The sequence below is a fragment of the Tasmannia lanceolata genome, unplaced genomic scaffold, assembly GCF_043159265.1.
Source record: "Tasmannia lanceolata isolate RefF3 unplaced genomic scaffold, GAP_Taslan_0.1 ptg000026l, whole genome shotgun sequence".
NCBI classification, from domain to species: domain Eukaryota; kingdom Viridiplantae; phylum Streptophyta; class Magnoliopsida; order Canellales; family Winteraceae; genus Tasmannia; species Tasmannia lanceolata.
The window spans coordinates 6,335,029-6,356,409 of NW_027518703.1; the positions used below are offsets into that span (position 1 = coordinate 6,335,029).

Below are 21,381 nucleotides of genomic sequence, written 5' to 3' on the forward strand. Positions count from 1 at the left end.
AGAGAGAGAGAGAGAACATTTCCTACACACTTGTGTAGGTAAGTTACCTACACACTACCTTAAAATACAGTGGGGGGCCCACATTGTTTGGGTGATCCAAACAATTCATTTGAAAGGCCCTCACATAGATAGGGTGTCTACAAAAATCAGATCCATAGGATCATCCCAACCCTACGATTTGTGGAGGTAAAATGGACGTGTATAAACCTTCACAAATTAATCCATTTTTTGCCTCCATAGTTTGAATGGTTAGGATGATCCTATGGATCTGATTTTTTGTGGAGACCCTATCTCTGTGAGGACCATTCAAATGAATGGTTTGGATCACCCAAACAATGTGGGCCCCCACTGTATTTTAAGGTAGTGTGTAGGTAACTTACCTACACAAGTGTGTAGGAAATGATATATTGGAGGCAAAAAATGGACTAATTTGTGAGGGTTTATACACGTCCATTTTACCTCCACAAATCGTAGGGTTGGGATGATCCTATGGATCTGATTTTTTGTGGACACCCTATCTCTGTGAGGACCATTCAAATGAATGGTTTGGATCACCCAAACAATGTGGGCCCCCACTGTATTTTAAGCTAGTGTGTAGGTAACTTACCTACACAAGTGTGTAGGAAATGTTTTCTCATATATATATATAGCTAGAGAGAAAAGGAATTTCTTTTCTTTTTCTGTGAGATTTACACATCAGCATTACTCTTCTACCATTAACCCCTTTGCTCATATATAACATCTATCTCTATGAGAAATTATTTGAGGGTAAAATCGTAATCTACATATGAAAAGTACCGACCCGGGTACCTGTCTATGACAATTACGAAAAAAAACTACCAAGAAGAGGTAAAGACATATGACAATGATGGAAGAACTACTTTATATTACTCATGCAGGACACTTGCAAACTATTGACGTATTCCGGGCACCTGAAGAGGACCAACAATTATGGAAACCTCTATCGATTGGAGGGCTAGCATCAGCCTATATTGATTGGAGGGCTAGGATCAACCTATGGAAATGATTTTACGGGCACAACCGATTGATGTTGTGTTCCATCACATGGACGGTTTGGATTAACCTATAACCCGCTATAGATCGGAGGGTTCGGATCAACCTATGAAAATTATTTTTGGGGCACAACCTATGTAGGCAGTGGCCCATCTAATGGACGGTTTGGATCATCCTATGGTACGGGCCATACCGTACATTTTAATAAACTCACGCGGGTCGGGTTCAACTCGAAGCCGACGGGTTCAACCCGAATTTGGGTTGGGTCGGGTTAAGCTTTTTCGCAAATCAGATTGGGAAAAATTGACCCGAATTGGAAATCGGGCCGAGTGGGTCGGGTTGGGCTGTAGGGCAACCCGACCCGAAACCCAAATTTGGGTTCCATCTGAAGAAGTTCTGTATATGTGTTTTTCTTTTTCAACATTGAAATAGTCTCCACAGTCCACAATGGACGGTTTGGATAATCCTATGGTGTGGGCCATAGCGTACTTTAATAAAGTGAGGAGTGTGATCTTCAAAATAAAGTAGTGCGGATAACATTTCCCTTTGTTAATTGTTAGTCCCTGTTTGGTTTGGATTTTGAGAACCGATTGAGAGTTAAAAACTGTGACTCACTATTGGTTCTCAAAATCCAAAACAACCTGGCTTGAGTTGAGGTGGTCAACAATTGGTACCATATTAAATCGACCCAACCTGACCTGACCCAACCCGAATTGGAAATCAGGTTGGGTCGGGTTGAGGAAATTGCAAATTAGGTTGGGTCAGGTTGAACCCAGTCAGGTTGGAAATCGGGAACTTCTTTTCCTTATTCACTATGTGCGGGTCAAATTACGGAAAGTTTGATGTTACGAATGCAAGACACCCGTAAAAATATTAACGAATTCTGGACACCTTAAGAGGAACAACAATTATGGAAACCTCTATAGATCGGAGGGCTAGGATCAGCCTAAGGAAATTATTTTACGGGCACAACCTATTTATGTTGTGTTTCATCACATGGACGGTTTAGATCAACCTATGATGTGGTCTGTACAATTAACCCCTTTGCTGATATCTAACATCTATCTCTACGAGAAATTTTTTGAGGGTAAAATCCTAATCTACATACGAAAAGTACAGACCCAGAGTACCTGTCTATGACAATTACGAAAAAAAACTACGAAGAAGAAGTAAAGACATATGACAATGACGAAAGAACTACTTTATATTACGCTTGCAAAATATTGACGAATTCCGGGCACCTGAAAAGGACAACAATTATGGAAACCTCTATCGATTGGAGGGCTAGGATCAGCCTATATCCATTGGAGGGCTAGGATCAACGTATGGAAATAATTTTATAGACACAACCGATTGATGTTGTGTTTCATCACATGGACGGTTTGGATCAACATATAACCCGCTATAGATCGGAGGGTTCAGATCAACTTATGAAAATTATTTTTGGGGCACAACCTATGTAGGCACTGGCCCATCTAATGGACGGTTTGGATCATCTTATGGTAAGGGCCATACCATGCATTTTAATAAAGTGAGGAGTGCAATCATCAAAATATGGTGAGTAGTGCCATTATAAAATAGGTAGTGAGGACATTAGCACTATATATAATTTGAAACCATCGTTGTTACTTGGATGTTCCCACGCGGGTCGGGTTCAACCCAAATTTTGGTTGGTTCGGGTTAAGCTTTTTCACAAATCGGGTTGGGTTGGGTTGGGAAAAATAAACCGAATTGGAAATCGGGTCGGGTTGGGCTGTCAGGCAACCCGACCCGACCCAAAACCCGAACTTGGGTTCCATCTGAAGAAGTTCTGTATAGGTGTTTTTCTTTTCAACACTAAAATAGTCTCCACAGTCCACAATGGACGGTTTGGACAATCCTATGGTGCGGGCCATACCGTACTTTATTAAAGTGAGGAGTGTGATCATCAAAATATAGTTGTGCGGATATCATTTCCCTTTGTTAATTGTTAGTCCCTGTTTGGTTTGGATTTTGAGAACCGATTGTGAGTTAAAAACTTATTATTGGTGACTCACTATTGGTTCTCAAAATCCAAAACAACCCCGGCTTGAGTTGAGGTGGTCAACAATTGGTACCATATCAAATTGGGTCAACCCGACCCAACCCAACCCGAATTGGAAATCAGGTTGGGTCGGGTTGAGGAAATTGTAAATCTGGTTGGGTCGGGTTGAACCTAGTCGGGTTGGAAATCGAGAACTACTTTTCCTTATTCACTATGTGCGGGTCAAATTACTGAAAGTTTGATATTACGAATGCAGAACACCTGCAAAAATATTGACGAATTATGGGCACCTTAAGAGGAACAACAATTATCGAAACCTCTATAGATTGGAGGGCTAGGATCGGCCTATGGAAATTATTTTACGGGCACAACCTATTTATGTTGTGTTCCATCACATGGACGGTTTAGATCAACCTATGTTGTCGTATGTACAATTATTTGTCGGCCCGTGCATTGCACGGGGTTTTTTGATAGTATCTAGTTTTTTGATAGTATCTACTACTATATAGCTAGAGAAAAAAAGGAATTTCTTTTCTTTTTCTATGAGATTTACACATCAGCATTACTCTTTTACCATTAACCCCTTTGCAAATATCTAACATCTATCTCTATGAGAAATTATTTGAGGGCAAATTCGCAATCTACATACGAAAAGTACCTACCCAAGGTGCCTATCTATGACAATTACGAAAAAAAACTACTAAGAAGAGGTAAAGACATATGACAATGACGAAAGAACTACTTTATATTACTCATGCAAGACACTTGCAAAATATTGACGGATTCCAAGCACCTGAAGAGGAACAACAATTATCGAAACTTCTATCGATTGTAGGGCTAGGATCAGCCTATATCAATTGGAGGGCTAGGATCAACCTATGGGAATGATTTTACGGGCACAACCGATTGATGTTGTGTTCCATCACATGGACGGTTTGGATCAACATATAACCCGCTATAGATCGGAGGGTTTGGATCAACCTATGAAAATTATTTTTGGGGCACAACCTATGTAGGCAGTGGCCCATCTAATGGACGGTTTGGATCATCATATGCTACGGGCCATACTGTACATTTTAATAAAGTGAGGAGTGCGATCATCAAAATACGGTGAGTAGTGCCATTTTAAAATATGGTAGTGAGGACATTACCACTATATATAATTTGAAACCATGGTTGTTACTTGGATGTTCCCATGCGGGTTGGGTTCAACCCAAATTTGGATTGGGTCGGGTTAAGCTTTTTCGCAAATCGGGTTCGGTTGGGTTGGGAAAAATCAACCCGAATTGGAAATTGGGTCAGGTCGAGTTGGGCTGTCGGGCAACCTGACGTGACCCGAAACGCGAATTTGGGTTCCATATGAAGAAGTTATGTATATGTGTTTTTCTTTTTCAACATTAAAATAGTCTCCACAATCCACAATGGACGGTTTGGATAATCCTATGGTGCGAGCCATACCGTACTTTAATAAAGTGAGGAGTGTGATCATCAAAATATAGTAGTGCGGATAACATTTCCTTTTGTTAATTGTTAGTCCCTGTTTGGTTTGGATTTTGAGAACCGATTGTGAGTTAAAAACTGATTACGGAAAGTTTGAAATTACAAATGCAGGACACCTGTAAAAATATTGACGAATTCTGGGTACTTTAAGAGGAACAACAATTATCAAAACCTCTATAGATTGGAGGGCTAGGATCAGCCTATGAAAATTATTTTACGGGCACAACCTATTTATGTTGTGTTCCATCACATGGACGGTTTAGATCAACCGATGATGTGGTATGTACAATTCTTTCTCGGCCCGTGCATCGCACGGGGTTTTTTGCTAGTATATATATATATATATAGCTAGAGAAGAAAGAGATTTCTTTTCTTTTTATCTGATATTTACACGTCAGCATTACTCTTTTACCATTAACCCCTTTGCTGATATCTGACATCTATCTCTATGAGAAATCATTTGAGGGTAAAATCATAATCTACATACGAAAAGTATCGACACAGGGTACCTGTCTGTGACAATTACGGAAAAAAACTACCAAGAAAAGGTAAAGACATATGACAATGACGAAAGAACTACTTTATATTACTCATGCAGGACACTTGCAAAATATTGATGGATTCCGGGTACCTGAACAGGAACAACAATTATGGAAACCTCTATCGATTGGAGGGCTAGGATCAGCCTATATTGATTGGAGGGCTAGGATCAACCTATGGAAATGATTTGACGGGCACAACCGATTGTTGTTGTGTTCCATCACATGGACAGTTTGGATCAACCTATAACCCTCTATAGATTGGAGGGTTCAAATCAACCTATGAAAATGATTTTTGGGGCACAACCTATGTAGGCAGTGGCCCATCTAATGGACGGTTTGGATCATCATATGGTACGTGCCATACCGTACATTTTAATAAAGTGAGGAGTGCGATCATCAAAATACGGTGAGTAGTGCCATTATAAAATAAGGTAGTGAGGACATCAGCACTATATCTATTTTGAAACCATCGTTGTTACTTTGATGTTCCCATGCGGGTCGGGTTCAACCCGAATCTAGGTTGGGTCGGGTTAAGCTTTTTCGTAAATCGGGTTGGGTTAGGAAAAATCAACCCGAATTGGAAATCGGGTTAGGTCGGGTCGTGTCGGGTTGGGGCTGTCGGGCAACCCAACCCGACCCAAAACCTGAATTTGGGTTCCATCTGAAGAAGTTCTGTATATGTGTGTTTCTTTTTCAACATTGAAATAGTCTCCACAGTCCACAATGGATGGTTTGGATAATCCTATGGTGCGGGCCATACCGTACTTTAATGAAGTGAGGAGTGTGATCATCAAAATATTGTAGTGCGGATAACATTTCCCTTTGTTAATTCTTAGTCCCTGTTTGGTTTGGATTTTGAGAACCAATTGTGAGTTAAAAACTGATTATTGGTGACCCACTATTGCTTCTCAAAATCCAAAACAACCCGGCTTGAGTTGAGGTGGTCAACAAGTGGTACCATATCAAATCGGGTCAACCCGACCCAACCCAACCCTAATTGGAAATCGGGTTGGGTCGGGGTGAGGAAATTGCAAATCGGGTTGGGTCGGGTTGAACCCAGTCAGGTTGGAAATCGGGTTGGGTTGGAAAATATGGGTTCCTCGGGTTGGGTCGGGTTGAGACCCAAGTTGCACCCCTGACGATGACAAAAAATTACTTTTATTGATTCACTATGTGCGGGCCAAATTACGAAAAGTTTGATATTACAAATGCAGGACACCTATAAAAATATTGATGAATTCTGGGCACCTTAAGAGGAACAACAATTATGGGAACCTCTATAGATTGGAGGGCTAGGATCAGCCTATGGAAATTATTTTACAGGCACAACCTATTTATGTTCTGTTCCATCACATGGACAGTTTAGATCAACCTATGATGTGGTCTGTACAATTCTGTGGCCCATCTAATGGACGGTTTGGATCATCCTATGGTACGGGCCATACCGTACATTTTAATAAAGTGAGGAGTGCGATCATCAAAATACGGTGAGTAGTGCCATTATAAAATATGGTAGTGAGGACATTAGCACTATATCTATTTTGAAACCATCATTATTACTTGGATGTTCCCACGCGGGTCGGGTTCAACCTGAACCCGAACCCGACGGGTTCAACCCGAATTTGGGTTGGGTCGGGTTAAGCTTTTTCGCAAATCGGGTTGGGTTAGGAAAAATCAACCGAAATTGGAAATCGGGTCGGGTTGGGCTATCGGGCAACCTGACCCAACCCGAAACCCAAATTTGGGTTCCATCTGAAGAAATTCTGTATATGTGTTTTTCTTTTTCAACATTGAAATAGTCTCCACAGTCCACAATGGACGGTTTGGATAATCCTATGGTGCGGGCCATACCGTACTTTAATAAAGTGAGGAGTGTGATCATCAAAATATAGTAGTGCGGATAACATTTCCCTTTGTTGATTGTTAGTCCCTGTTTGGATTTTGAGAACCGATTGTGAGTTAAAAATTGATTATTGGTGACTCACTATTGGTTCTCAAAATCCAAAACAACCCGGCTTGAGTTGAGGTGGTCAGCAATTGGTACCATATCAAATCAAGTTAACATGACCCAACCCAACCCAACCCAACCCGAATTGGAAATCGGGTTGGGTCGGTTGAGAAAATTGCAAATCGGGCTGGGTCGGGTTGAACCCAGTCAGGTTGGAAATCGGATTGGGTCGGGTTGGGTTGGAAAATATGGGTTCCTCGGGTTGGGTCGGGTTGAGACCCAAGTTGCACCCCTAACGATGACGAAAAAACTACTTTTCCTTATTCACTATGTATGGGTCAAATTATAGAAAGTTTGATATTAGGAATGCAGGACACCTATAAAAATATTGATGAATTCTGGGCACCTTAAGAGGAACAACAATTATGGAAACCTCTATAGATTGGAGGGCTAGGATCAACCTATGGAAATTATTTTACGGGCACAACCTATTTATGTTATGTTCCATCACATGGACGGTTTAGATCAACCTATGATGTGGTCTGTACAATTCTTTGTCGGCCCGTGCGATGCACGGGGTTTTTTGCTAGTATATATATATATATATATATATATATATATATATATATATATATATATATATATAAGCAAAAAATGTGGATCAAATGAATGCTTTGGATCACCCTAAAAATGTGGGCTCACATGTGTTTGGGCCCTCAAGCTCATATAAGTTATATGAGCTTCAAGCTCACAATCATTTTCCTCATATATATATGTGAGGAAAAGGATTGTGAGCTTGAGCGTTGGAACATATTCGTGAGCTTGAGCTCAAAAACCATTGAGGCCCACATTGTTAGGATGATCCAAAGCATTCACTAGAAAGGGCCTTACATAGATAGGGTGTGTACAAAAAATCAGCTCCATAGGATCATCCTAACCCATCCATTTGTGGAGGTCAAAATGGACAGACCACAAATCTGCCCATTTTTGCCCTCCACTTTTGGAGGGGTTAGGATGATTCAATGGAGCTGATTTTTGGTACACACCCTATCTATAATAGGCCCTTGCAAATGAATGGTTTGGATCCTCACAGAAATTGTGGGACCCATGTGATTGGTGCACTCAAGCGCACCATTCCTTATTAGAGCTTGAGCGCACGAACATATTCCTCTATATATATATATATATATATATATATATATATATATATATATATAGAGAGAGAGAGAGAGAGAGAGAGAGAGAGAGGAAAGTGTTTCTGCGCACATGGGCAGGGAGCTCCCTGCGCACAAGTGGCTTAAAAAGCTACCGATTGGTTCGTATGGCGGGTCCACCTTTGCGGGGTCCACAGAAAGAAAATTAGTTAATTTGACGGCAGTGATAAATTCACACCCCCTCCCCTCCTAGGATATATTCACCCCTCACCCTAACAATTGATCTGTTCAAATCTTTGAATAAGGTAGGCCCCACCCATACTTATCCTCTCACTGGATTTTATATGGTGCAAGTACGTAGTCAAGTATTTTTCAAAATGGACTGTACAGCCCATACCATAGGATATCCTCCATTTGATGGGCCACAACGTAACTAGGTTGTGCCCCAAAGTTCATTGTTTGTCCATAACACAGTTAATCTTGCTAGTTCCATATACATAATACATCAACTATTAAAATACGATTTTTCAGAAAATTAAAGGCTATGATAAAGATATTCAAAAAGGAATTCTCAAGGATCAGGAGAAGTCTGATATCTTTGTACCGTTACTATATCTTCATGGTTTCCAACTTCATCTTTGCACAGAGTTTCAATCTGTTTCCAGCTTTATCTTCCCACAACTTTCCACGCAGCTTCCAATTGTTTCCATCTTTAACTTTGCACACGAATCTTTATCCTTATCAATAACCATCCCAACCTCCTTTCGCTTCCTTGGAGAGAAGACATCGTTCAAAACCATTTTGGATATAAAAGAAGCCTTCAGCAAGTCGAGAGCCTGCAAACAAACAACAAAAGTAAGTGGATGAGGTTCTATGCCTGCAAGTAGAGTTTCTTTTTCTGATCTGTAAGAGAGATTACATTAAAAGAGGGAAAGAAATCCAAGAGGAGCCTAAGCACACAGAATAACAGAAATCTAGTTGAGAAGACCCAGTCTGGTTTCTTAACTAGTGAAACCTCTACTGGAGCGCTTCCAAGGCATAGTCAGAGATTAGCCTAGATGTACAAGATGGCGTTGAAGTATAAATGATTTAGTAAAACCAACTCATAATGGGTTAAGCTTTTGGAGTAACTGGTTGTTTCACATGGTTTGAGAGCCATTGCCTCACGCCAGGTCCCCCCGGGTACAAGATGGATGTAACTCTCAGTGGAGGTAGTGAATATTGTCAAAATAATTTATTTTTTAAAAATAGAAAAAAGAGTTTTTTCAAAGAGACTTATTTTTGTGAAATGGTATTTCCATTCAAAAGACACTTGTGTTGCGAGAATGTGTTATTATAAATGAAAGGGCATTTTTTTTTAAAGATAACAATTTTATTGAATCTATGAAAATTACATTGGGGACCAGCAGTCCCAGCATGCATTACATAGAGTCAACAAGTAATAGCCAGGATTATATTCCTGGGCCGAAAGAGCAAGTAAATTCTTCAGGGTCAAAACAGTACAAAGCACCACCTCATCTACACCTTCCACCCAGTTAAATAGCCACTCCTATTTCTCTGTGAAGTCGTCCTCTTCTAACATAACCAGAAGGCCTTAACTAGATCGCTTTTGAAATATATGTCTTATCCGTGATATTTTCCATCAATCATGCAAGAAGCCCCCAAACCCTACCTACTGGATAAATTACATTGAAGATCCATGTCTGCAACATCATCACCGCTACAAAAAACCTGTCACACCCCATCTTACCTCTGATTTATCCCAAAAATTAGTACGAACATTTCCAAGCTCGTCCAGGAAGCTTTGGAGAAATGAGGTCGGAAAAGCCTTGCCAGGCTCTCCCAGAGACCTTTCCATGAGGCTAGGGGAAGATTGATTTTCTATTTCTTCTTCCAGAATTGGAATAGCCATCTCCCTAGAAACATACCATACATTACTTCGATGCTCCTATCCTCTGGCCGGCTTCCAGATCTAACGAGGAAACCATTGGCTACTGCTAACTCGTCGACATAAACCATTCCTCTAATCTTATCAAGAATCGAATGCAGCACCATGATTTCTATGAAAAGGTTCCGCCTTCGACCTCCTGGGCAAGAAGATGATTCTTGGAGCCCTTGATCATCCTTCTCTACTTCCGAAAGAAAACCTTAAAACTTACCTATTTATCAATTCCATCGAGCGTTCCCCAGATTCCAATGCTTTCCCCGTTAGATCTGGAAGCCGGCCAGAGGATAGGAGGCATCGAAGTAATGTATGGTATGTTCACTTGAAAGGTTGCCTTAATGTCATTTTTTTATCGCCGAAGTAATGTATGGTATGTTCACTTGAAAGGTTGCCTTAATTTCATTTTTTTATCGTCGCTCAGGGTCACATTTTCAACAAGATTCTCTCCTCTTTCACTGCTCTCTTTTTTTGTTTAGTACGGGCATAGTGTTTGCCATGAACTCGGGGTGCAACCCTTTGTTAGGTGCCTAAATGAGTCCCACTTAGGTAGAATAAATTAGTTAATATATTTGGTGAAATTTCTATCAAGTTCTTTGGTGTGGATAGCAGCCCTAGAGATATGGGTTATCTAGATTGGCTTGGCTAGGACTTAATGAAGTGGTAATTGTGTTTTCTATTTATAAATAACATGTAACCAATCTTTTCAAAATCAATGAAGAAACTTATTCCAAAAATTGTGTTTTAAGCACAAAGGAGAACTGACCAGACCCTTCCCTCGAAGCGGGTCAAGAGGTTGTTCTTCCCTCTGAGAAGATCAATCACGTTGAGAACTGATTCAGGTTCGTAACACCCTTGTTCTTGGGGTAGGCATTATATCATCGAGACTTATTTCCATAGTAGCCACCTGCAAAAGTGGGGAAATTGAAGTCTATAAGAGAAAACTTCAGCTTCTCTTACCTACCTCTCATTTTTTCTAACCCTGATTTCTAATCCTCTGTGTTTCTTAGTTCGATTATTTGCGTCTCCACCGTTTTGATCATTCACCATACCATTTTGTCCCAACAAGTGCAAGTGGTGCCTCTGTTAGCAAACCAGTCAGCCGGTTTGTTTTCTTCACTGTAGATATTGGAGGTATCCTAATAGATCTGGGACAGAAGTTGCATTATTCTCTGCTAGTGTTTGGAAAAGTGAATGGAGAAAACACATTGCTGAGATATTAGTCTGACCAATAAGCTTGGGTTACTCTCAATCCAGGTGGGGAACTTTGGAAATTGGAGGTGGCAAGCTGGTTAACTAAGAGAATTTACTTGATATCAGCAATAGAATTGGAGACAGAACTAAGTTGATAACAGTAGCCGAGGAGAAAGTTCTTATCGGCACTAGGAAGAATGCTACCAGAGCCAGCAAGCCCAAAAAAAGATTTGGCTGCACCATCAGAAGTTCAGTTTCACCCAGCCCACGTTAGGACAATTGCATAATACCCAGCTAATTCTGAGTCCCATCTCAAAATTTCCATCATCTTAGTTTGAAAGAGGCGCCAGTGTGAGGATTTTTTGGCAGATTTCAGCAAGAGTGAGAAAAGCTTAGGACCGGTTAAAGACAGAAAGGCAAAGTTGTTTGTTTTTGGTTTTGGGTTCAATTTCTTCTTGTTCTTTCCTTTCAATTTAGAGTTCGAAGAGATTTGAATTATGGTCTCGAGCTGGAATTCAAGAGTAGGAGGAGAAGAAGGCAGAGAAAGAATGAGAAACCCTTAGGAATGGTTAGGCACAGCTGTTTGTTTTTGTTTTTGGCTTTCATGTTCTTCTTTTTAGTTCTTTACAGAAGGATCATCAGGAAGGGAACAGAGTGGGAGAAGGACAAGAAGAATGGAGACCATACCATTACACACATGGGAAAAGCTGTCTTCAGAGCATACAGTTTCACACGTGAAAGAAAGACAAAAAATTTCGAAGGGTTGCTTAGAACAAAGTCTCACAAGCAACATGCGGCACAGGATATTTTGCGAGCCAAGACGATAGAGCAAGCCAAATATGAAATCATAAGAAAAAAAAATGAATTTTACCTCCTCTTCTCCAACATTTACAACCTGCTCCTCAATGTCGCTCAAGGGTAAGTTGAACTTTTTGATGAAAGAAATGGTTCTGGTGGGGGAGAACGGTTTCACATCCAAGTCGTCAGTGACTGTGAATATTACAGGTCCCTTCACGAATCCTCCTCCACTCTCTGTAATCCCATCGCGGGACTTGGGGTTAATGGCATGTAATATTGGGCCACCACTGCCTAACACAAGAATTCCAAGAGTCAGCATCTGTATTATCAGCAAAGCAAGTAGAACCCATTTGTGTGACAGGGACACTTACCATTGGTGGGGTTGCGTGGAGCAGCTTCCTCGATCTGCAGTAAATTGTTCTCGCAGCAAAAATGTGCTGCAAGCTTTGGGTTGATTAGCTTCGCAGTGTCATTACAATTAATGAGACCATTGGCGCTTAAATCTTCGACACTCTTGTACAAGTTATCTACACATCCTATGGAAGAACATTTACCCAATAACTTTACTACCGATCCAACAGGAAGGGTGAGGAAGCTGAATAAAAGGTCTATGAAATCTTCCCCGGCCTCTGCATACAAGACCTTGTCATTCGATGCGCTTATCAAAAGCTTCACCCTCATCTTTTTATTGTCACTTCCTGCGACTCTTCCCATTTGAGATGGAGCTATGTCTCTCTGCTCGACCTTTACGGCATCTGTAGTCTCTCTCTTTGACAAAAAGACGTCACTCATTGGCATCTTGGAGACCAACAAACATTTGAGCAGATCCAATACCTAAACAACATACGTCGATGGAAGTGAAAAACAATATATTTCAGAGGATAGAAGTCACAAAAAAATTTACATTGCAATTTACTGTGGGCGGCTCGATTGATCCGGTGGGGCAATACAATTTAATCAAGGAGTTGATTAACAATCAAATCAGTCACAGAAGAGAAAGTAGGCCAGAGCACTGAATCTAAGAACCAACAAGAAAGTGCACTTATAGAGATCAAAACTAAAACATCATGAAGAGACACACAAACATGGTGTCATCCAGAATGGGCAACCCATGCATTAGATAATGAACTAAAAAAATAATGGTTTAGTTTTTTTTTAGTGAAACCCTAAACTATGCTAGAATGATCCAAAGCCTCAGATTATTCAATCAGGATATTCTCAACAACATTTTACCAGACTTATAATTGTTGTTCTGATCAATGGATCTGATCATGGGCTATTATTTTAATTGTTTTTATTTAATAACAAAGGGCAGCCCAGTGCACGAGGCTCCCGCCATTGCGGGGTCTGGTAGGGCTAGATGTATGCAGCCTTACCCCTGCTTTGCAGAGAGGCTGTCTCCTTGACTCGAACCCGTGACCACCAGGTCACAATGGAGAAACCTTACGATTGCGCCAAGGCTTCAGATTTATATGTTATTATGGAGTTTTAGATGTATAAAAATAAGTTTTGTGTTATGTTTTATAGACACAAATATTCTGTTTTGAACCCATTTATTATTATAATTATTTAATAGTAAAGAATTAAATTAATGGAGAAAGATACACAGAGAGATCCCCGGCATCCAGATGATCCAAAACAAGGAAACAACAAACATGTACAAGAAGAAATATCCAATCATGGAGGAAGAAAGTAAAAAATTTCTAACTCCGCCTTTAAAGCCCCTTTCCTAGCCAATTGGTCCGCCTCTCTATTTGCCGATCTTCTCACATGATGGAATGCAATGGTGGATCCAGGGGCGGAGGCACATATGGCATGAGGGCGACTCACCTTATTTTACATTTGTCTAATTGGCTGTGAAGAAAAGCCAGACCAATCAACAATACTTCTATTGGACAGATCACCCTAGAGATGCAAAAGGAGCAATGAGATGTGATGGTCTGGGGATTTCTCATCTTCACCTTAAAAGGTGATCTTGTTAATTGTTTGTTTAGGCCTTTAGACTGTATTTGTCCTCGTTGTTTTGTGAGCCTGATTGGGCTCTTGTGCTATAGTTTTTTTTAATCGAAATTTCAGGTCCGACTCAGGGCCTTACTGCAAAATTTCAGGCTAAAAAAACTGGCTGCTAAGAGCATTTTGGAAATTCTAATAGCTTTTGACAACTGGTCTAAAAAGTGTAAAACAAGATGATTCGTCTCATTATCAAAACATGATAGTGTGGATATCAGTCCCCATTTCTTATTATTCGTGTTAGGATTAATTATTGAAGGAATGCCAAAAGACTGAGTGAGAAGAAATGCCAACTCAGCAATCCAAAACATGTTCTTCTCCTATAAATACTCAAAGTACCTAACTTCACTCCAAGTCAGAAACCCAAAACTTGCTCTACTCCAACTCCTATAACTTCCAACGTCTCCTACAACTTCCCATTCTACGTATGCACATGTCTAACTTCCTATAGTTTCTCTCTATTCTACATGTTGTGCATGCTTTTCATATCACCTTTTTCGTATTTGTCTTAGAAATCAGTTATTGTATTCTCTATAGAGCACTGCTAGCAAAACGGGAATCCATTTTGTTAAAAAAGACGGGGATCAATTATTGGTTCCATGTTCACAAAAAAGGCATGAAGAGAGCTCGAGTCCCCATGAAACACAATTAATATAGTGAAAATTGTTAAAGTATAAAAGAATAAATAATGCCTTCTGTTGATATCATGTGAAACGACCAGTTACTCCACATCCCATGTTCAACCCAAAAGTGGGGCCACATGTGCCAAGTGTAGACCAACCCAAAGAAAGAGGGGGCACACGTGACGGAGAGTGTTAAAATATAAAAGAATAAATAATGCCTTCTCCAACAGCTTAAGCTTTTGGAGTAAAAGGGCAGCCCGGTTCACGAGGCTCCCGCCATTGCAGGGTCTGGGGAGGACTAGCTGTATGCAGCCTTACCCCTGCTTTGAAGAGAGGCTGTTTCCGTGACTTGTACCCGTGATCACCAGGTCACAATGGAGCAATCTTACCGTTGCGCTAAGGCTTGCCCTCCGCTACCTCTTTTTTATTACTTTACCAAAAGACATGATGATTAAGAGAGGAAAATAATGTTTTGCATACATTTTTTATGGTATCAGAGCCAGAGACTATAATGGCATTGTCATCTTCCCAACGCGTTGTCATCTTCCAAACAAACATCAAAATATCCTTACCCTACTCATTTCAATGTAAGCTAACTTCGTTTCACTGAAGTTAACTCAATCAAATTATAGTCTGTAGGAGGCAGACTTTATCATTGATTGAAAACCAATAACTTGAAGGCCTTAATTAATGGACAAATACCGTTGGCAAACCGTCAGATAGAATCATCCAGTGGTGAAAGATTCAGAATCCAAACTTCATGTCATGGACTCACAAGTATGGATCAACTTGTAAAGGCATGGATCACAGAGATTCTATTTGAAGAAGTCCTTAGTCTCTTTATTTGTCTAGTTACTGCCTCTAACGTCAGAAAAGCTTTGGCTGCATCATTGGCTCAAAACACTCGACATGAATGTTTGAACTCCTTTCAAGACTTCAGTTTTTGAAAGGATGGTTTGCGACCTCTTTTGATTAAAAGGGCAGCCCGGTGCACTAGGCTCCCGCCATTGCGGGGTATGGGGAGGACTAGATGTACACAGCATTACCCCTGCTTTGAAGAGAGGTTGTTTCCGTGACTCGTACCCATGACCACCAGGTCACAATGGAGCAACCTTAACGTTGTGCTAAGGCTCGCCCTACGCTACCTCTTTTTGATTACTTATGTGAATTCAAATCAATACGTGACCAACAAGGCAGCCGGGTGCACGAGGCTCCCGCCATTGCGGGGTCTAGGGAGGACTAGATGTACACAGCCTTACCCCTGCTTTGAAGAGAGGCTGTTTCCGTGACTCGTACCCATGACCACCAGGTCACAATGGAGCAACCTTACCGTTGCGCTAAGGCTCGCCCTCCACTACCTCTTTTGATTACTTACGTGAATTCAAGTCAATATGTGACCAACATGTTAGAATTGGAAAACATGTTCCTGGTCAAACTAAGGTGTTTTCTTTATTAAATGGACTGGGGCTCAAATATGTGTTTCACCACCTCGATGTTAAAACCACTCATACCCTCATATGATGATATCATTCCACTATTGCAAACCCATGAGTTATGTAGCAAAAGGTACTAATTAAGGTGATTCAATCAATCACTCTATAGCCTTCTACGATCAACGATTAGGCAATGGAAATAAAAATTTTAAAAAAGAGAAACTAATACTCTACAAAAGGAAAAGGTTGTTCTCAACATGGACAAGAAAATTCATCTCACTCACTGTCAGTAAGAAGAAAACAAATAAAATGGGCCACAATGGAATCATACCCGGTCACAGTACAAAAGAAACAAAGATATTTATCAAATATGGAAAAATCGAACTCGGTCCCAGAAGCAGTTATAGCCATGTAAATCTTTGACTCTCAAGAAGAAAAATGATTGCCTGACATGGGTGCCTCGGCCCACATTACTAAAAATCTATGTATTCCTACCAACTTAATTTCATATCATGGATCTTATTATATTATGATTACTGATGGAAAAAGATTAACGATATCTCATATTGGAGATGGGAGAATTCTTAATTAGTCTTCTATTATTCACTCAAAGGATGATTTGCTAGTCCCAGAAATAAAGAAGAGTTTAATTTCAATAACTCAATAGACTTCAAATTATCCACGCTATTTTATTTTTAATGATTTGTTTTGAAATTAAGGATATGAGAACAAACAAAACTCTGTGGATGAACAAAACTTGAGCATCGGGATGTAGACGAGGAGGGCCATATGGCCTAGATGAACAATCTATGGAGATGAATTTTTCAAACAGATTTAAGGTAGCACTACAAGATGTTAGGCGCCAAAGACTAGGTCATCAACAAGCAAGAGTATTGAATTTTCTTCGTAGCAAATGTTTTATTACACTAAAAGATAAATCTAGTGATGTGTGCACTAATTGTCACTTAAGTAAGAGTGTAGGACTACTCTTTATTTCATCATATTATCATTCTATTGAACCTTGGAATAAGATTTTTTAAAGTAGGTAAGCTGGGATCGAACCTACGACCTCAAGGTTGAGAAATAAAGCCTCCACCATTGACCTAACTCCCCTTTGAATAAGATTTGTTGGGATCTTTGGGGACAAGCCCTGGTACACTCTAATCAAGGTTTTAATTATTATGTTGTGTTCGTAGATGATTTTTCAATTTATAGTTAGCTTTATCCTTTGAAAAGAAAATCATACTTCATGAATTGCTCTATTATTTTTCAAAAACTTGTTGAAAAACAATTTGACCGTAAAATGTAAATATTTCAATACGATGGTGGAGGAGAGTTCTCAAAGGAGTTCTTACATTATTTGGCTAATCATGAAATTGCATGCTAAATTTCTTGTCCTTAGCACACCTGAGCAAAATGGTATATTTGAGAGAAAACATGGACACGTTGTAGAGCTCGATTTAATGCCTCAATTCCAAAACGATATTGGGTAGGTTGTCATCTCCTCAAAAGGTCATGGAATACATCCCCCCCCCCCCCAACTCTCTCTCCCTCTTGCACCAAAAAATGGTGCGCTTAAGTTTTTAAAACGTTTCCTATTGGTTCCTGTATGTGGACCCAAACATTTAGCACAATAGGAAATGTTTTAAACAACTTAAGCGCATCATTTTTTGGTGCGCTGACACTTTTCTCATATATATATATATAACAGAATGTCGCACAACATGGTTGTGCCATGTGGCACCCCTCTATACACGCAACTTCTGTGTATAGCTCTTTTTTAAGGGAAAAGAAAATATACACGCAACTTCTGTGTATAGTATTTCAGAATTTTTTTTACTTCTTATTGCCTATTTTTAATGGCACTAAATCCAATCAAATCGTTTCCTCTTCCAATTTAATTTCCTAAGCTATTGCAATCCTTATCATATATCTCTTCTCTCTAAAAACTCCTCCTTCCTCAACCAGTCACTTCCTCCAGATTAGGCAAAGACCCCATATAATCTCCCTAAAACCGCCTATCTCTCTCCATCTCTCTCTAATTTTAATGAATTTAGAAGGGGAAGATCCCACAAACTAATCAAGACTAATCAAGAACAATTCTATAATTTGCTCTATGTCTATTTTAACTTTTCGTCATTGAACATGATGTTGAGGGGCTCTTCGGTAAAATTTTAATGACCTCTTCCCTTTTTTGGAATTTCATTTTTTGAAAGTAGAACCAAGGACCCGGCCCGGCCCAATCAGGGCGGGTATCGGGTTGAAGTTTTTTGGCCCTGACTCAGGGTCAGGGTTGAGATAATGAGAAACAGGGTTGGGCTAGGGTTTTGAAAAACCTGGCCCAAAACGACCCTGTTGCAGCCCTAGGGCCACATGATGGAGATTAGAGATCCTACCATTTTCTCCATTAAAATTTGTAAATTCAAAATATAAGATCGTAGTGGTGTAAAAACATTACCTTGTCTGCTCCAGTATTCAAATTGATTTCCTCAAAGGCTGTCATGTCTCTGATACCGAGCGATTTAATCAGGGACAAGCTCGTCATCGTAGAAACAGGCGTAACACGCAAGTCATCGCTTATCATGAACCTCCCATTTCCCTTCACAAACACCCCCTCCTTCCCTTTCTCACCATCTACAATTGGAAACGTCTCTGTATCCATGACTTTCCCACAACGGCATCGAGCATTGCTGGCGGTACTAATAAAGTTGTGGGTCTTAGTGCTACTACTAAAATTCGGACATATGTAGTCTGTAACTTTGGTGTCCTTCAATTGTAGAGGTAGCTTCATGCATTCAATTTCTGACGCCCCTCTTGGACGGAGCAACATGCTCTTACACGCCTCTGTCTGTAGATATTGAAAGTCCAGATTCTCTACGCTCTCATATAATGTATCCATGCATCCAACCCTAGATTGCTTACCGGCAAGTCTAATGAGAGTTCCCATTGGCATGGTTAGGAAACTTAACAGAATATTCATGAAATCCTCATCCGATTCGGCAAACACGACGCGATTCTTATCCTTGTCAACCATAAGCGTCAACCCAAATTTTGCATCAGCCATGGATGCAAAGTCTCAAAATCTAGCAACTTCCCTGTTCAATGGTTTTATTTATTTCTCGGCTCCTCCCCTGCTTTTAGCTTTCCCCTCTAAAATGTATTGCCTTTTATAATAGGGTTTTTCTTGCAAAGAGAGTCTTCCACTGTGTACTGTTTGCAAATAGAGTTGTGTAGTTTGATATTTTGCAAGGATCAATTACCAATGGAGGACAAAAATTAGGTGGAATTATCAACAGGACCCATGCTTTTCAGAAATTATCAACGAGGGACAAAAGAGGTCTTGTCATTAAAAGCTGGACGAAAATGCCCTTTTCTTAAGCAACACATTTTGCTTTTCCAATTTTCCCTCTTCTCTCTTCTTTCCCTCTTTTTTTTTTACTTTTTCATTTTCAACTTGTTTTTTTTGCCCTACCAGTCATCTTCTTCATCATTTTAGCCACCATTGGAGGAGGGAAAGCTCGAAAACTTGAAACGTGAGTTCATTCCCATCTCTCTCTATATTTAGGTTTTGTGTTTTCATTTGTTTTAGGGTTTTGTATTTCTCCTTCTCCCTTTCAATGGAGGATGAGGAAGGTGAATCGTACAATAGAAAGAAAAAAAACGTGAAAATGAACGAGTGAAAAAAAAACAGGAAGTAAAAACGTGTTCATAAGGGACTTGATAAGCCCATTCGGAATTTGGTAACCCCATTTTGATACTGGATAACCCCAACTCCAGAGACTTGAAAATCCCCTTCCAAAACTCCAGTACCCTTGGGCAATTTTAAGGGACTTGATAAGCCCATTCGTAAATTGATAACCCCATTTTGATACTAGATAACCCCAATCCCAAATACTTGAAAACCCCTTTCCAAAACTCTAGTGCCCTCGGCTAATTTTTAGGGACTTGATATGCCCATTCGGAAATTGGTAACCCCATTTTGATACTTGATAACCCCAATCCTAGAGACTTGAAAACCCCTTTCCAAAACTCCAGTACCCTCGGCCAATTTTCAAGGACTTGATAAGCCCATTCAGAAATTGGTAACCCCATTTTTTATACTAGATAACCCCAATCTCAGAGACTTGAAAACCCCCTTCCAAAACTCTAGTATCCTTGGCCAATTTTCAGGGACTTGATCACCCCATTCGGAAATTAGTAACCCCATTTTTTATACTAGATAGCCCCATTCCTAGAGACTTGAAAACCCTCTTCCAAAACTCCAGAACTCTCGGCCAATTTTCAAGCACTTGATAAGCCCATTCGGAAATTGGTAACCCCATTTTTTATACTAGATAACCCCATTCTTAGAGACTTGAAAACCCTCTTCCAAAACTCCAGAACTCTCAGCCAATTTTCAAGCACTTGATAAGCCCATTCGGAAATTGGTAACCCTACTTTTAAGAGTTACTAACCCCCTTCCAGAGAGTTGATAAACCCCTGCTGCTACAAAACCCCCTGCCTATAGCAACTCTTCTAATGGCATTACAATTCTGCTAATGATAGAAATAACAAAAGAAATGGATGTTATTTTCATTAAATGTGCTTCATGGATTACATCCCAATTTGTGTATTAGAAAAAAAAATTTAAGTAAATCAAAAAATGTGTAGCCATCCATTCATTTATTACATCTACCTTTTCTTATACAACCACTTGTCTTCCAAAAAAGTGAGTGAAGCCATCCATGCATTATCTCCGGAACTCACCCTAAAAAAATGCTTAAACCCTAAACAAGATAAATCAGAAACAGAGGAATGAAAAATAGTAAAAAACCCTAAAAACAAAACCTAAATACAAAGAGATAGATGATAAGAACTCAACATTCAAGTTTTTCAAGATTTGCCACCAACAATAGTGGCTGAACAAGGAGGAAGATGACTGGTAGGGTAAAAAATCAAAAAGGTGATAATGGAAAAGTAAAAGAAGAGGGAAGAAGGAAAAACCAAGGTCAAAACGTGTTGTAAATACCAAAGGGCATTTTCGTCCAGCTTTTACTGACATGACCTCTTTTGTCCCCCATCGATAATTTCTGAAAAGCATGGGTCCTGTTGATAATTTTGCCTAATGTTTGTCCCCCATTGGTAAATGATCCTTTTGCAAAAGAAGTCGTGGAATTTGACCATGCTTTATTTAAAGAGCACAATGGTGGCATTATGATCT

The 21,381-nt window shown here is 39.9% G+C and overlaps 1 protein-coding gene across 1 annotated transcript; it reads right to left on the reverse strand.

Moving 5' to 3' along the window:
• Nucleotides 1-8,593: 8,593 nt before the first annotated feature.
• LOC143858558 (uncharacterized) lies at nucleotides 8,594-19,384 on the reverse strand. Its single transcript, XM_077369218.1, has 4 exons — nucleotides 18,640-19,384; nucleotides 12,487-12,949; nucleotides 12,189-12,406; nucleotides 8,594-9,017 (listed from the first exon to the last, which is right to left on the reverse strand). The coding sequence occupies exons 1-4, from the start codon at nucleotides 19,243-19,245 to the stop codon at nucleotides 8,832-8,834; spliced, it is 1,473 nt and encodes a 490-aa protein (XP_077225333.1). The 5' UTR covers nucleotides 19,246-19,384; the 3' UTR covers nucleotides 8,594-8,831.
• Nucleotides 19,385-21,381: the final 1,997 nt, after the last annotated feature.

Excerpts from the sequence above, each read along its gene's own strand:
- LOC143858558 (XM_077369218.1), bottom strand. The coding sequence starts at position 19,245 with ATGGCTGATGCAAAATTTGGGTTGACGCTTATGGTTGACAAGGATAAG. Across the intron at positions 12,950-18,639 it reads TGAATACTGGAGCAGACAAG|GTATTGGATCTGCTCAAATG; the intron begins GTAATGTTTTTA and ends TATGTTGTTTAG. Across the intron at positions 12,407-12,486 it reads TCCACGCAACCCCACCAATG|GCAGTGGTGGCCCAATATTA; the intron begins GTAAGTGTCCCT and ends TTCTTGTGTTAG.